The sequence below is a fragment of the Schistocerca nitens genome, chromosome 5 (assembly GCF_023898315.1).
Source record: "Schistocerca nitens isolate TAMUIC-IGC-003100 chromosome 5, iqSchNite1.1, whole genome shotgun sequence".
In the NCBI taxonomy this organism is placed as follows: domain Eukaryota; kingdom Metazoa; phylum Arthropoda; class Insecta; order Orthoptera; family Acrididae; genus Schistocerca; species Schistocerca nitens.
In genome coordinates, this window is record NC_064618.1 from 174202980 (window position 1) to 174219678 (window position 16699).

Consider the following 16699-nt stretch of genomic DNA (forward strand, 5'->3'; position numbering starts at 1 on the left):
AGACAGAATTTCCAAGGCTCGAGTCTTAGACATGATGCTACCAATTATATTTCGTAAGCTTCGCTAATATTATTCCATCGTTCATACTACTATCTACCTGGTGATTCAACGGTGATAACGTATACGGGAGACCACCTTAAGTTTGCTCAACGACGCAGAAGGTCCCATACATGCGTTACAAATGAAGAAAAGAAACTGCTATTTATTTTTACGCTCTGGGATTTCTTCTGTCACCTCTATATACACAGAATTGCACAAATTTTGAAGACAAATTTCTCCCTTCATAATCCATTTACATATCTCAAAATGTTCAAATGCGTGTGAATTTCTAAGGGACCAAACTGCTGAGGTCATCGGCCCCTAGTCTTACAAACTACATAAACTAACTTATGCTAAGAACAACACATACACCCATGCCCGAGGGAGGACTCGAACTTCGGCGGGAGGGATCGCGCATTCCATGATGTGGCAGCTAAGACCGCTCGGCCACTCCCGCGGCATTTACATATCTTTCAGTTCGTGGATTTCAATAAGGAGTTCACAAAGGCATCTAAAATTTGCCCTGAGATTAACAATGAAATGCCGTATTAAAACACATGCTAAGCGAGGTGGTTTAATGATTGGTGTCCCAAGAGTTGGGTGTCAAATCAGTGTCTGTATAGCCAGGATTAAATGTCTATGATTTCTCTGAATCATTTATGGTAACTGTCGAGACTGTTCCCTTGAGTCCGACGGGTCTTATTATCTGCCACATTCTAGTTTGTACGCAGTCTCTAATGAATTTCTGCTCGAAAAGACTCAAAATTAATATCTGCAACCTCTCCCTCGCTTTTTCTTAAATGGCCAACCTCATTTATCCACTGTTCACTGAGGTATAAACTGAAACTTATTAGACACAGGACTTTCAATGTTTGTTTGACTGGTAAGCACGTCTGTGGACAAGTCATCTGATGGTGGATTTCACAATTGATTATTCTGTTAATCGGGATGCCAGCTCTTGCTTGTAGTATACTAAAAACAAGAAGAATGCAAAAGAGAATACTTATTTCTTTCTTAGTAAAATTTCCCGTTACTTGTACCAAAAGAAATGAATCCAAGTGAAAGTCTACAACCAAATTGCGCGGATAAAATGTCAAAAAACATGCGCTACTGTAATTTTAAAAAATTCAAATATCTTTTTAGGATGAATGCAGGTTGTAAGATACTGACTTCCAACTGCAACGCATGTAGGCCCGCAGCGTTTATTCTTTTTAATTTTTTAACTTTTAATGTCCAGACTGGGTATGGAACGTTCACAAATTTGTGTCGAGATGACGGTTTGTTCTTATTGTGGGCCTGGACCAGTTTTGTTACTGCTTAAGTTGATGACGATCGGAATCATTTACATCTTTTTTTTTACTTTATAGACCTTAAATAGTTGTTGGTTGTCTTGGGATAGAGTCACATGGTCTTTCCGGAATTATAGTGAAGAGTTTGGAGGTCTCATAGATTCTTGTCCTATACACGTTCTTAAACGGCGAGGTGTCGACTTTAACTGTGGCTGCCATAGCATCATTTGATCCATCATCGATCACTTGTCGTATTAATGCCCTCCTCTGATAGCTGCTCCCAACAGTCCATATTGATACATATCGATAATACAAATCCCGATTTAAAACTCATTTTCTTTATAACGTTGTCAGGGGCTAAGTCCGGCTGTCCTACATGTTTTAAAGTCCTCACCAGTTTCATGACAGTCAGACGCTGTCCCAGAAGACGATGATAGAGGCAATCATCGAAATCTTGGAATGTTATCATAATTTAACGCGGCAAGTTTACTGAGACCTTTTTATTCAGGGACATCGTCGCGAAATATGGGTTCAAATGGCTCTAAGCACTATGGGACTTAACATCTGTGGTCATCAGTCCCCTAGAACTTAGAACTACTTCAACCTAACCAACCTAAGGACATCACACACATCCATGCCCGAGGCAGGATTCGAACCTGCGACCGTAGCAGTCGCGCGGTATCGCGAAATACACTCCTGGAAATTGAAATAAGAACACCGTGAATTCATTGTCCCAGGAAGGGGAAACTTTATTGACACATTCCTGGGGTCAGATACATCACATGATCACACTGACAGAACCACAGGCACATAGACACAGGCAACAGAGCATGCACAATGTCGGCACTAGTACAGTGTATATCCACCTTTCGCAGCAATGCAGGCTGCTATTCTCCCATGGAGACGATCGTAGAGATGCTGGATGTAGTCCTGTGGAACGGCTTGCCATGCCATTTCCACCTGGCGCCTCAGTTGGACCAGCGTTCGTGCTGGACGTGCAGACCGCGTGAGACGACGCTTCATCCAGTCCCAAACATGCTCAATGGGGGACACATCCGGAGATCTTGCTGGCCAGGGTAGTTGACTTACACCTTCTAGAGCACGTTGGGTGGCACGGGATACATGCGGACGTGCATTGTCCTGTTGGAACAGCAAGTTCCCTTGCCGGTCTAGGAATGGTAGAACGATGGGTTCGATGACGGTTTGGACGTACCGTGCACTATTCAGTGTCCCCTCGACGATCACCAGTGGTGTACGGCCAGTGTAGGAGATCGCTCCCCACACCATGATGACGGGTGTTGGCCCTGTGTGCCTCGGTCGTATGCAGTCCTGATTGTGGCGCTCACCTGCACGGCGCCAAACACGCATACGACCATCATTGGCACCAAGGCAGAAGCGACTCTCATCGCTGAAGACGACACGTCTCCATTCGTCCCTCCATTCACGCCTGTCGCGACACCACTGGAGGCGGGCTGCACGATGTTGGGGCGTGAGCGGAAGACGGCCTAACGGTGTGCGGGACCGTAGCCCAGCTTCATGGAGACGGTTGCGAATGGTCCTCGCCGATACCCCAGGAGCAACAGTGTCCCTAATTTGCTGGGAAGTGGCGGTGCGGTCCCCTACGGCACTGCGTAGGATCCTACGGTCTTGGCGTGCATCCGTGCGTCGCTGCGCTGCGGTCCGGTCCCAGGTCGACGGGCACGTGCACCTTCCGCCGACCACTGGCGACAACATCGATGTACTGTGGAGACCTCACGCCCCACGTGTTGAGCAATTCGGCGGTACGTCCACCCGGCCTCCCGCATGCCCACTATACGCCCTCGCTCAAAGTCCGTCAACTGCACATACGGTTCACGTCCACGCTGTCGCGGCATGCTGCCAGTGTTAAAGACTGCGATGGAGCTCCGTATGCCACGGCAAACTGGCTGACACTGACGGCGGCGGTGCACAAATGCTGCGCAGCTAGCGCCATTCGACGGCCAACACCGCGGTTCCTGGTGTGTCCGCTGTGCCGTGCGTGTGATCATTGCTTGTACAGCCCTCTCGCAGTGTCCGGAGCAAATATGGTGGGTCTGACACACCGGTGTCAATGTGTTCTTTTTTCCATTTCCAGGAGTGTATATCGTTGGTTATCTGGGCAACGAAGAAATCCAATAAGTGAACAATAAGTGAATTTTACGACAGTTTCTGAGTGTGACTACAGAATAGAATTTTCTTTTCTGTACCACATTCATCCCTAGATATTAACGAAATTAGTCATACGCAATCGGATTAAATGAACTGTCAGACTAATTGAGTTGGGAGAGTGTACAGCACACTGTCCCAATATGATTAACTATATTCTTTGTCATCACTTCACAAGCAAAGGAACACGTTTCAGCAAACGCCGAATATGATTCCTCTGATGGAATATTCTATGCTGAAATGGTGTTATTCTTCGCGGAATTCAGTAAGGTCATGAATCTAAGAAGCCAGTGAAAAATAGTTGTTGACACTGTGTCGTTTGACAGACTATCATATAGCGTGGACTAGCGCGTAGATGAGTCTCTCAGAAAGTCGTGTGAAAATTGAGGAGTGAGTTCCAGTCGCCTAGCCAGCGTACACGTGACTTGACCAGAATGACGTTCTTGACGGAAGGTGAGCAACAAAGGGAACAGGTGGACGCCTGACAATGCAATCGATTTGTAGCGCCACTCTAGAAGAGCATAGCGTCAACCACGGCGCCTCTGACTGGAAACGCTTCCTGCCCGCTGACCCTCTTGTGTACTACACTAATCGTAGTGCGCCGCGCAAGGTAGCCGCGCGGTCTGGGGTATCTTGACACGGTCCGCGCGGCTCCCCCCGTCGAAATGTTCGAGTCGTCCCTCGGGCATGGGCGTATGTGTTATCCATAGCGTAAGTTAGTTTAAGTTAGATTAAGTACTGCTTAAGCTTAGGGACCGATAACCAAAGCAGTTTGGTCCCGTAAGACCTTACCACAAATTTACAATTTTTTAATCGTAGTGTTTACTAATGTGCTACCGACATTAATTGAGTCTCTACTTCCATGTACAAACCGTTCCGCCATCTTAGCAAACTAAAATAAACGTAATTTAATAGAAACTTAAAACCACTGTAAATAGATGTGCAAAATACTTTATGTGGAAGGCTCTGGCTCTGAGCATTATGGGACTTAACATCTATGGTCATCAGTCCCCTAGAACGTAGAACTACTTAACCGTAACTAACCTAAGGACATCACACAACACCCAGTCATCACGAGGCAGAGAAATCATGTTGAAGGTAATCTGTTGTTGATAAGAAAACTAGTCTTAGATTTTGCGAATCTGTAATATTATTTCCGACGTTCTGGAGAATCGTAAATTACGATTGATACATTATTTATAATAATTGACCTGATGCAATTCGGTTGCACTTGCATGTGTAAAACACGACCTTTTATTCTCTAGCACTGGTTGAATGAAGGATACATTTGAAAGTGGTCGCTTATCTGAATTTCTCTAATGCATGATAAACACTGTCGTTGTAAGTAGCCAAAAGAGTAGGTCCTCCTTGAAATCTATTACACTATTAGGATAATTAGCCGTTATAGGTTCTGAGTTCATGGTAGCAAAATATGGAGAGATGAATTTAATTGGTTCCTACTTTAGAAGCTTTAACTTCTCACACAATTCCTCAAACTCGTTTTGAAGAGGATTATATGGTATCCATGGACTCAGAAAGCAATCAGCAGTGTAGTACTATTGTATAAACATGTTTTGGGTATAAAAATATGGAAACTATGAATTATCAATATAGGCATTGGGCGAAGAGTCTTTCGTTAATACTCGTATTGGTCTTGGCTTTAATAATCGATAGCCAACTATGAAATTAACACACATTGTGAGTGCGTTAGCAATTACGAGGCTCTGTCAAGTTCATTAGTATCGCATCACAGTAATTTTATAACAATATGTAAATTTGATGTTTCTTAGCAGATTGAAACTGTTTGTCGGACTGGGATTTGAACGCAGAACCTCTGGCTTTGCTGGGAAAATGCTCTACGCCTTAGATATCCAGGGTCTCGTTCTCCAATCTTTACTTTCGTCAGAAGCTCTCTCTTACCTTACAGCAATTTCAAATCAGCTCTCACTAGGCTACAGGGTGAATTCATTCTCAAAAGGCATTCCCTTAGGCTGCGGCTAAGCCATTTCCCGTAAAATCGTTCCTTGTATGAGTGCTACTCTCGTAATGTATGTAGGAGAACTGTTAAACTTGGAAAGTAGGAGAGAAATAATGGTGAAAGCGAAGCTGAAAGGCTGATCGTGAGTCAGCCTGGATAACTAGATCGGCAGAGCACTCGTTCGCCAAAGGCAATGGCCCCGGGTTCGATATGCGTATTTGTCTAGGAAGTTTCAAATAAGCACATTCCCAATTTAAGAGTGAAATTCGTTTTGAAATTGTTATTTAAATCCAGCGTCCGCCATCCGGATTTAGGTTTTCCGTGATTTCCCTAAATCGCTTCAGGCAAATGCCGGGATGGTTCCTTTCCCAGGGCACGGCCGACTTCCTCCCCCATCCTTTTCTAATCCGATGAGACCGATGACCTCGCTGTTTGGTCTCTTCTCCTAAATCAACCCAAACTTCACTAATGAACAGGCCTTTCTCATCATTTTAGACACTAAGAAATTTCTTTGGTAGAGTACAGCAACCAAATGGGAAAACATCTATCACATATTAAGTATACTGGTATGTAAAACTTCAGGACGAAAATCACTTTCGCGTGATGTGTCGCTACCAAGTAATACAGTTCGAAACTTGGGCCATACATGGAAACAACTGATACAGCATAGTAAAGAAGGTAACTGAAGGAAATACGCAACGAGTCAAACAGAAATGACATTTGTTCCATTCCCCTTATAGCGCAGTCGAGAACATTGGATGGTCGTCCTTAACTTTTGCAGAGCAGTTTGTATTCACTGGAGGCGAAATTTGAATTCTTAGTTACCAAGGCCCTGCTAATGAATTTGTATTAAAATCGATGTTCCTCCTCTCAATGGATAACTGAGTTACTGATAATGCGACCTAGAGTTGACACTTGAAAAACTTGTCGACACAGGAATCTTTATGTTTCGATTCAGATGAATTTACACAATACTCAAAAGACCTGTTCTTCCATAGAAGCCTTTTATTAAACAGTTTCCACAAAAGTTAACTGTTACCTCAACAAACTGATTGAATCTTTTTCATATTTAGTCTTGAAAGTTATTTTTCGTTGTTTGCTAGGAAACGAGAATTGTCGTAATACGTACTGTCTAACGTGTATTAGTGAAAATATCCTTTTCCATCACAAGTGCCACGTTTTACAATTATTGAACGTATTTCTTACAGCTTATTTACATGTGTAGTCATTACGTTGCTACCGACATCTTCCTACGTTTAAAACCCTTAAATTGTGCTTTTCACTTGTGTCTTCGGTATTTAGCTGAGAAAATTCTTTATAATACACTCGCTCATTTTAAATAGGTAGGCCTCTGTTAATCGCCTCGCTCCTGGAGAGCATTACGAGGTAGTCTGAGCAGCAGGCACCTTAGCTGAGCTGCCGGTGGGTCGCAGATTCAACTGAGGACGTTTCATTTCCTTTGTTTACATTACAGTCCCCTTTATTTTATACTCTCCGGCGTTTCCTTGTCATCTGTCTCGACCTGAGCTGGCCCTTGCTGTCTCCGTCTCTCCTTTTCTTCCCTTTTTTCACCATCAGTGCCACGCTTCAGTGACGGAGGTTTTCATATATTTCGTATACCTTGTTGTATCTCGGAGCTGTTTTTTTCCTTAAATATTTGACTTCTTTCAGCTCGTACCGTTGTAGCGTCTTTTATTTACCGTGACTTGTTCCAACTCTTGCCTTCAATTTATAATTCGTAAGTCTCACAAAATGAAGACGGCATTTATTAAGGAGCTGCCTGCATCACAGAGGACGCTTTTTCTGGCGTTGAGCTCCGGATATAATTCTGGGAAGGGTGGAAGTTTCTAACAAATTCTCGTATATAAGGTGAAAGATCATTCCAGGGACAGTCGCTTCAAATGAGTCTACCCTCCTTCGATCGCACGCCACGCACAGCTGCCTGTCGGAACATTGCTCCGTTGCGGAACAGAAAAAACTTTCACGTATTCTCATACCACAGCATGTTTGTTATACAGTAATTTTTTTGTTTAAGGTATTGGTCTAAGGTGAAATGAGACAGATGATGCAGGAAGAGATGCTGTAAGCTTTGCAAAGGATTATTTCAACCTTTATTTGGCTTGACGACGGGCTTTGGTACTTTTACGCAGTTGACGATGAGAAGGACGTGTGTTCTACGGCAGTGGGTGGGGGTAAGTTGGTTTGTGGGAAATAGGAGAGGGGACGGGGGAGTTGGAAGAGGGGACGGAAATTACTGAAACAGAGCTACATCAATTTGTGGGTGGAATAATTGGCACTTTTTATTAACTAAAACCAGTTTGCAACGCCTTACGTTAGAAGACACGATACTGATTATTCAGGTGAATCGGAGCTACAGGAGAATGCTGAACAATATTTTTGGTATGAAGATGTATGGTGGTACAGGTGATATAGGTATAAACGGAGAACTAAGACTAATTTTTCAAGAATTTGTATGTTGCCAAAAGGAAGGGAGTGTGTGACGTTTATGAATGTTTTGAATAATAAGCAATTACGTCAAGATCGCTTAATAATAAATCCTCGCTACACCAAGGGGGAACGGGTTACTTTGTGCCCACTTTTTGTAAGTACTGAAATGAAGTCTGGTACTGTATATTTTATTTTGAAAAATATTCCTGTTTTTAATGAATGCTTGTATCAGATTCCGTAACTGTTTTAAATTATTCAATAACACAAAAAAATTAAATCTTAATAGTGAATGTGACTTTTCACAACAAATACCATTTTCATATTTTCAGGTTCAGGACCTCTGTTACACACCTACGTAACTTTAAAGTGTGTTGTGGACGAAAATCAACGACAGTTGACTAAATGTTTAAAAATCATTTTGTGGTGGTCATAAAGTACCATTCACTCGGTATCGCCATTACAAAAAATGACTTGGTGTTGGTAAGATTGTACTAAAAGATTTCAGGTTCTGTACACTATTTATCAGTACCTGTCTTAAATGTATGTTGGTAATAGAGGTTAAACACATTTAACGAAACTTGTTTTTTTGAAGTGGTTTCTGGTGGTGCGCACAAAGTAGCTTACCATGCCTTCCCCGCTTTACCACTGCCTCCCCCCTCCCCCATTCTTGGTATTTAGTGTTGTGGAAAATAGGTTGGTATTGCTAGGGTTAATGAAGAATGTACTGCAAGAAAAATTAGTTAATATTAGTCAGTTGTAAAAGTCATGTCGATCTAAAATGAGAGCAACCAATTTTACTTCATTTGTGTGTAACTTTACATTAATAATTTTAGTAACTAGCTGCCATCATTTTTATCATAGATGCACCTTTTACGACTGATTTTTGTTAATGAATTTCTTTTACTGCACCTATTTCATTCATGGCACAAAGTTTAAAAGTGCATGGTTCTGCTAATCGCCAATTATTTACATACGTATATGTTTTTAATGTGATCACTTGTATTTTCGGTAGAATACCTTTTTGCAGAATTTACGTAATCTTCAGATACGACAGTCACTGGCATGTGCATAAATTTTTTCATACCACTTTTTTCAAAGAAGAGATATTTAAAATTTGTACAGTCTTATAAGTTTCATTATGTTCACTCTAGTTCGTATTTTTGAGATTTCCTGTTTAAAAATTCCATAGAACAATCATAATTGAATTTAGAGTGCGCTGTTTTATGCCTCTCTTTGCCATTGGCTCTTTTCTTCTCATTTCTCATAGCCCCCTTTCCGTAATCCTCATACAAATAGCGCGCGGCAAATTTCAATGTCAGTCTCTCTTACTAAGCGACGACATGGCATATTTTATACGACTTACTGACGGTCAAAGTGCATAATAGGAATTATTATATATCGTTATGAAGCTGTCAATCGATCAACCACATCTAAATTTTCCGAAACCGGTAATTTTATCACTCTCATTGTTAGGGTATTGTATGTGAATGGGTGTGACAGAGACACAGAGTGAATGCGTGAGAGAGAGAGAGAGACAGCTAGTAGTGAAGGAATGTGATGACAATAGCCATAAGGTTTGTCAATTATTTTGTTCTAAGTTTCAATCGATCTAGGAACTCCAAACAAAACGGTGTACAGTCAGACTATCTTCCTATCCCTATGACTCTTTTCATTCTCGTTAGACAAAAGGAAAGCATCTAAATCGTCAATATGTTAGAGATACCCGATGGGCTATTTCTGGCGACGGGTTAAGGCATAATGGCTGGAACGCTAAAAAGGACTAAATAAACCGAAAGAACCAGTATTGCGAGTAAAAGGACATATTTCAGATTCAAATTACACATGTTGATAGTAACAAATTAATTATATAATAAAATATTTATTTATTTTTTCAAAAAGAAATCAATCTTGCAGACTATTGCCGAGAAAAATTAAAGTGATTCAAAAATTCCAGACAAAGATTTCGCACGAACAGTCATTTTCGTCTTCACGTATCGTCCTATATATCATAGGCACTTTACAACAACCTCACAGTTGGAAACATTTTGCGGAAACCATGAATCGACCCTTTCCAGACACTCTGGTGTCCTTATTAAAATTATGAGTAAGATAATTCCTCTCAGACAGTTCAAATACAGAGGTCCTCGGTTCCTTGCCATGTCGAAATACACTAAGTCATCACTACGTGATCAAAAGTATTCGGACACCTGGCTGAAAATGATTTACAAGTTCGTGGCGCTCTCCATCGGTAATTCTGGAATTCAGTATGGTGTTGGTCCACCCTTAGCCTCGCTGACATACATTCAATCAGGTGCTGGGAGGTTTCTTGCGGAATGGCAGCACATTCTTCACTGAGTGCTGCACCGAGGAGAGGTATCGATGTAGGTCGGTGACGCCTGGCACGAAGTCGGCATCCCAATTCATCCCAGAGGTATTCAATAGAATTCAGGTCAGGTCTCTGTGCAGGTCAGTCCATTACAGGGATGTTACTGTTGTGTAACAACTCCGCCCCAGGCCGTGCATTATGAACAGGTGCTCGATTGTGTTGAAAGATGCAATCGCCATCCCCAAACTGCTCTTCAACAGTGGGAAGCAAGAGGGTGCCTAAAACATCAATGTAGGCCTGTGCTGTGATAATGCCACGCAGAAGAACAAGGGGTGTAAGCCCCTCAATGAAAAACTCGACCACTCCATAACACCACCGCCTCCGAATTTTACTGTTGGCACAACACACGCTGGCAGGCGACGTCCACCTGGCATTCGCTATACCCACACCCTGACATCGGATCATCACATTGTGTACCGTGATTCGTCACTCCACACAACGTTTTTCCACTGTTCAATCGCCCATTGTTTACGCTCCTTACACCAAACGAGGCGTCTTATGCATTTACCGGCGCGGCGTGACGTGTGGTTTATGAGCAGCCGCTCGACCACGAAATCCAAGTTTTCTCACCTCCCACCTGACTCTCATAATACTTACAGTGTATCCTGATGAAGTTTGGAATTCCTGTGTGATCTGGTTGGATGTCTGCCTATTACACATTACGACTCTCTTCAACTGAGGGCGGTCTCTGTCAGACAACAAACGAGGTCAGCTTGTACGCTCTTTTGCTTTACGTGGGCCTTCACGTTTCCACTTCATTATCACATCGGAAATAGTGGGCCTAGGGATGTTTAAGAGTGTCAAAATCTCTCGTACAGCCGTATGACACAAGTGATACCCAATCACCTGACCGCTTCGAAGTCCGTGAGTTCCGCAGAGCGCCTCATTCTGCTCTCTCACGATGTCTAATGTGTAACGAGGTCACTGATATGGAGTACCTGGCAGTAGGTGGCAGCACAATGCACCTATTATGAAAAACATACGTTTTTGGGGGTTTTGGGATACTTTTGACCACAATAGTGTATGTTGTCTCCAACAACAGGCGGTGGTCGTAAATTTACTTTTCTTGTCTTGAGGTAAAAATGTCTGTAACGCTCTAAATACTTTATCGTTGTCTGTTGCAATACTTGTTTTTATAAATACCGGTAAGAAAATAAGAAGAAAAGGTTTTATTCGGTACATTTATTGGCCGCTGGTTGTACAGTGTGCCCGCTAGTACGTCATTCCAGAAAGATTGTTTTTACTTGGCAACAGACTCTGATGAAGCGATTGTTAACATGGTAGATGGTCGCTAAGTAACAGCTGTTTCAACAGAATTATGTCACTCAAAGCTAACTTGTAAATTTGTAATAATTGCATGAAGTGAGAAATTACTTCTATTGAGACAGGTTCAAAACCATTCGAAATGTGACAGACAACGCGATATCCTGGCTCCTTGAAGTGAGTATATGAAACCGACAAGGAAACTGTTTGCGTTTGAGGAAGCACATTAGAACCACAACCCCGTGTGGGATCATTTATAGGTCTTTTAAAGCACCGGTGAAATTCTTTTATCTGCAAAGATCTGCAGGCGTCCATTATAGGCCGCAGAGCATGCCATGCCGAATTCGACCTCTGCCTATCGCTAAGCCAGTCGATACCAGTAGAGAGGGTGCAAAGTGCATGCGAAGCTGCGTTTTGTGAAGTTATTTGTGTAGTGAAGCACCAGATGAATTGGCAGTTGGTAATCACTTACTACGTTGTCCGCTGTTCGTTGAGTCATTTTTTTTTTACTAACTCTATCCGCAACACACTTTGCACGCAGCATGCTCATATATCAGTGATTGTACCTGCAAAATGTATCACTATATGGCACATACATCAGCAGATAAAACATCATAAACACTGAGATACCTGAAAAACTAGCCTGCTATTAAAACGGAACGTAGATTTCCCGGCTATACGTATCCATTACTTGATAAAGAGTACGCTTTGCGACTTCCAAAAACCTTTAAACAAATGTAAAACCTTTCCCAGATTTGTTCTTGATTATATGCTTAATCTCAAATACGTAACACATTAATTCATGTGCAAAATAAACAGATGTTTGGACCTGTTTTATAATGTGAGTTCCAATCTTTAAAGAATGGGGGGTCTACTGGTCGTCTCTCTCAACAGCGCTTAGTCCTCTGATATTTTTATACGTAAACAGTCATGCTTTAACCAACATTGACTACTGATATATAACATTTAATTTAATTTCGCCTAATTTTTGCTTACATACTCACTCTATTGTTGTCGCGTTCGGGGATATACTTAATAACGATGATCAGCATTGTATGTAGAGAAGCGTGATCTGAAGATACTTGTCAGTCATTCGAAATGAGTAACAGGGTAATGCAATTTTATTTTCATTGCGATCAAGGCAATTAAAATTTTTAATAAAGTGCGGTATAGACGATGCAGCACTCCGACGTCGAGTAAGGGCAGAAGTTTGTCAGTACTCCTTCAGTATTTTACTATGAATTAGATTTCATTTACAAAACAACGTCGCCTTTTCGAAATACACAAAATTGTAAAAATAGCTGTATGTATGTGTATATGTCTGTGGATGTTCCACATTTCATCCTACACCGTTGGACCAATATCAACCAAACTTGGTACGCATATCCCTTACTTTCATTCAACAATCGCTAGGGGGCGGGGGGTAAGAATTATGTTTGTGTATGTTCCACATCTCATTCTACGCCACAGGACTAATGTCAAGGAAAAGTGCTACACACATCCCTTACTGTCATCCAACAATCGTTGTGGGGGGTAAGAACCACCTATCTCACGTTGTTGAGGAGACATGACATCATAAACATTCAGATGCATGAATAAATTCCGCATCATGCATGAAGTTTTAATGCGTTTATACTTCACTATCAAGGCACATCTACAGTCTGACATCTGGCAGCGCTTTTGACAGCTTTCAACTGCGAAATGCACGCAGGTTTAGGCGAAAACAGTAGCCGTCTGACACCTCTGAAGAGAAGTTGCTATAGACACGTTTACAAAATCGCGATGTAGCTAATGAACGTATAACCGGGAATATAGTATATAATCAAGTTCTGAGTTAAACAATAAATACGGGGAAATTGTATTTTTCATACTATTTTTTTGTAGGTGGGATGCTGCAGTTATATATTTGTGCGATATGCCTGGTTGTTTCGACTACAGTTTCGTAAATTCAAAGGCATTTTCGTGAATACATGTACATGAAATATTTTGTTTGTGTTTGTAGCAGAAAATTTTGAAAAACAAATCCCGGGATATAATAGTCTCACGCAGACAGAAAGTAGCAAAACGGAATTTGTGCTAGGGTATGAAATGACCACCAGACCAGGAGATCAGGGACAAAATGCACCGAAGAAAGAAAAACAATACACAGCGAAAAAACGAGAGCAGGTTCAAACATGGAAGATTCAACTAAAATAGCTTGTGTTATCCGGTAGGTCGCAGTCACATTTAAGGACAATAACAATATTACCAAGGAAGAGAGGGTGATACCAGAACAGGTCCTAAGCTTAAACCTGGCGTGGCAAATGTATAGGAATAAGTATTCCCTACTACCTGATCGGTTATTGTATTGATATTTAATAATCACTATGCCTCCGAGTCTACGGAAATGGCGAGTTCGGAGATGACGTCATATGCCGCTCTGGTGAGTATAATGAGCGTATACTGAGCTCATTACAGCTGTAGTGTCAAACTTTCCTGCCATCTGCAGCTGCCCTTTATTTACTAACGATGATGTTGCCCAATTGTACATACATAGTAACTGTTTAGTAAACCTGATCAAAGTTACACTTTATAGCAACAGTGCTGAGCCCAACACTGAACAGAGATAGTTGTTCTTTAGTAAGCATGCTCTGGAGATGTCAGTTAATCACCATAAAATGGTTATTAGAAAATTGTAATTTCAAATTTTATTGCGTTCCAGGCTACTAAAATTTTGAATGATGTTTGGTATATGAGATGCATTACTCCGACCTCGAGTCTGACAAGGGGAGGCCGTCAATTGTGAAATTCAGATTCGATTCATATTGCGCATAATAAAAGCTCATAGGCAGAGGTGTAATGTGACAAAGCACCAAGATGCACTTCTCAGCCGTTGTCGAGAAAATCGACAGTTAAAAGAAACCGTTCAGGTGAAATACTCTCTACGATTAGTACCTTCCTACAGCGTCGTGGCGCAGCGGTAAGCGCTCGGGTTCGTAATCCGAAGATCGCCGGATCGAATCTCTCGCCATGAAACTTTTTTTTAGTATTTGTTATTTATATATAAAATTCCCGGCAATCGGTTGCAACAATTATGCATATAAAAAGTTGTTGAAAGTAGTTTGTCGTGGAAAAACTGGCGACTTCGAACATGATTATGTTTTCTGCAAACAAAGTTGTATTTCACAAATGTTATTAATTGTCTTCATAATGTTTACACGTGTAGTTAACGGAAGATGTAGAAACGATATTCCGAAACGAATACGTATAGTGTAAGTCAAACGTTCGAATTAGAGAGCCCATGATTTGAATTACAAAAAACAAATACTAAAAAAAAATTGCATGTCGCGAGATTCGATCCGGCGACCTTTAACTTACGAACCCAAGCACTTACCGCTGCGCCACGACGCTATAGAAAGTTATACATCATAGAGAGTATTTCACCGCAATGGTTTCTATTAACTGTCGATTTTCTCGACAACGGCTGAGAAGTGCATCTTGGTGCTTTGCCACATTACACCTCTGGCCATGAGCTTTTATTATGCGCAGTATGAATCGAATCTGAATTTCACAATTGGCGGCCTCCCCTTGTGAAGTGACATTTGGCACTTCGGTGTAGTACTAAGAATTTGATTTAATTTACTAAACAGCTTCATCTGTCCGACTTACGGGTGTAAATTTCAACCTATCAAGTAACCATTTTGCGTTGAACACATGACCGATCCCATCATGGGATTAACTGCTTTTGAAATACTAAAAGTGAGCTCACTGCGCAACTGCTTACTCGGTCACAAGTAGTTCGCGGTAGCGTTCTCGCTTCCCACGCCCGGGTTCCCGGGTTCGATTCCCGGCGGGGTCAGGGATTTTCTCTGCCTCGTGATGACTGGGTGTTGTGTGCTGTCCTTAGGTTAGTTAGGTTTAAGTAGTTCTAAGTTCTAGGGGACTGATGACCATAGCTGTTAAGTCCCATAGTGCTCAGAGCCATTTGAACCACAAGTAGTTCGTAAGCAGCTGCTTCAATCAGTAAGTCCTCAGCAAGAAGAGAGTGGGTACCTTGTTCACTTCGTCAGCCCGCTTAACGGCGAACAAGCGGTAGACGCCGCGGCGCGTGTACTTAATAATTAGAGCGCGGTGGCGCGTCCGCATCTTGGGGAGTTCTCCCACGCGCGAGAAGGTGCGAAACCCGATAAAAATTAATAAAACGGCGGCGTAAGGCAGGCAGCGCCGACGCCGACGGCGGCTCGGCATTGCTCTCCCGAGACGCGCATTAACACCGCCGAGTAGAACGCTATTCATTCCAAGTTGCGCAACTTGGTGAATATGTTTGCAGCGCGAAGCCAAGCCACGAGGGAGGTTCGGGGGAGGGGGTTTTACGGCGCCAGTAGGGGAGGAGCGGTTTGCAGGGGCTTGTCCCGGCTGCAGCAGCGGCGGCGGGGCGCAACTTGGCCCCAAACGTTTTCCGCGGTTTTCGCACTGCGCCCTCTCCGAGGTATGAATATTCACTCCTTGTTTCACCTAAAAAATTTAGCCTGTAAAAGAAACAGAACACAGCAGCGCAAACATTAAAATGAAAGGCCAGAAAAAGAAAAACAGAATGCGAGGAAGAAGGTGGAGGCTGTGTGGCGGAGGAGGAAGAAGAGAGAATCAGCAGGCCCAGTTGTGGGGTGTCTGGGGGAGGGGGATGGAGGGCTGGACGGAATAAAATACGTCGGGGGCGTACCGCGGCTGCGGCCGGCGTTCCTGCGGGGCGTACAGTGCAGCGCAGACGGCCGCCTCCAAATTACGTGGAGGGTGTTATTCGTCTGCTGCTGAGCGCAGCCGACTAACATCCAGGCCCTGCGGGTCTCTCTAGGCACGAACCCGACACCGCGCTCTTACCCGGGATCCACACAGTCACAGCCAAGCAAATTGTGCGAAAAAAATGTTTCTCGACCCCAATGAAAAGATCCATCGATTTTGAAAGAGCCTGTAATGTAACAGCTTTGGAGTATGCGATACACTGCATATAGCTTATAACTCTGTTATGACCAAATTTCAGATTTGTTACTCATTATTTAACATTTAACGTTGGAATTACTGGTATCGTGCTAAAAATAAGACGCTTCGCCGATTTTGAAAGACCTTATAAAGCAA

The 16699-nt window shown here is 42.6% G+C and overlaps 1 protein-coding gene across 1 annotated transcript in view; it reads right to left on the minus strand.

The window, feature by feature from the left end:
* LOC126260327 (serine/arginine repetitive matrix protein 1-like) overlaps positions 1–15712 on the minus strand; it is a 42456-nt gene extending 26744 nt beyond the window's left edge. The window contains exon 1 of the mRNA XM_049957652.1: positions 15620–15712. Coding sequence (XP_049813609.1) covers positions 15620–15712 — 93 coding nt within the window. The remainder of the gene's footprint in view (positions 1–15619) is intronic.
* Between the last annotated feature and the right edge of the window lie 987 nt (positions 15713–16699).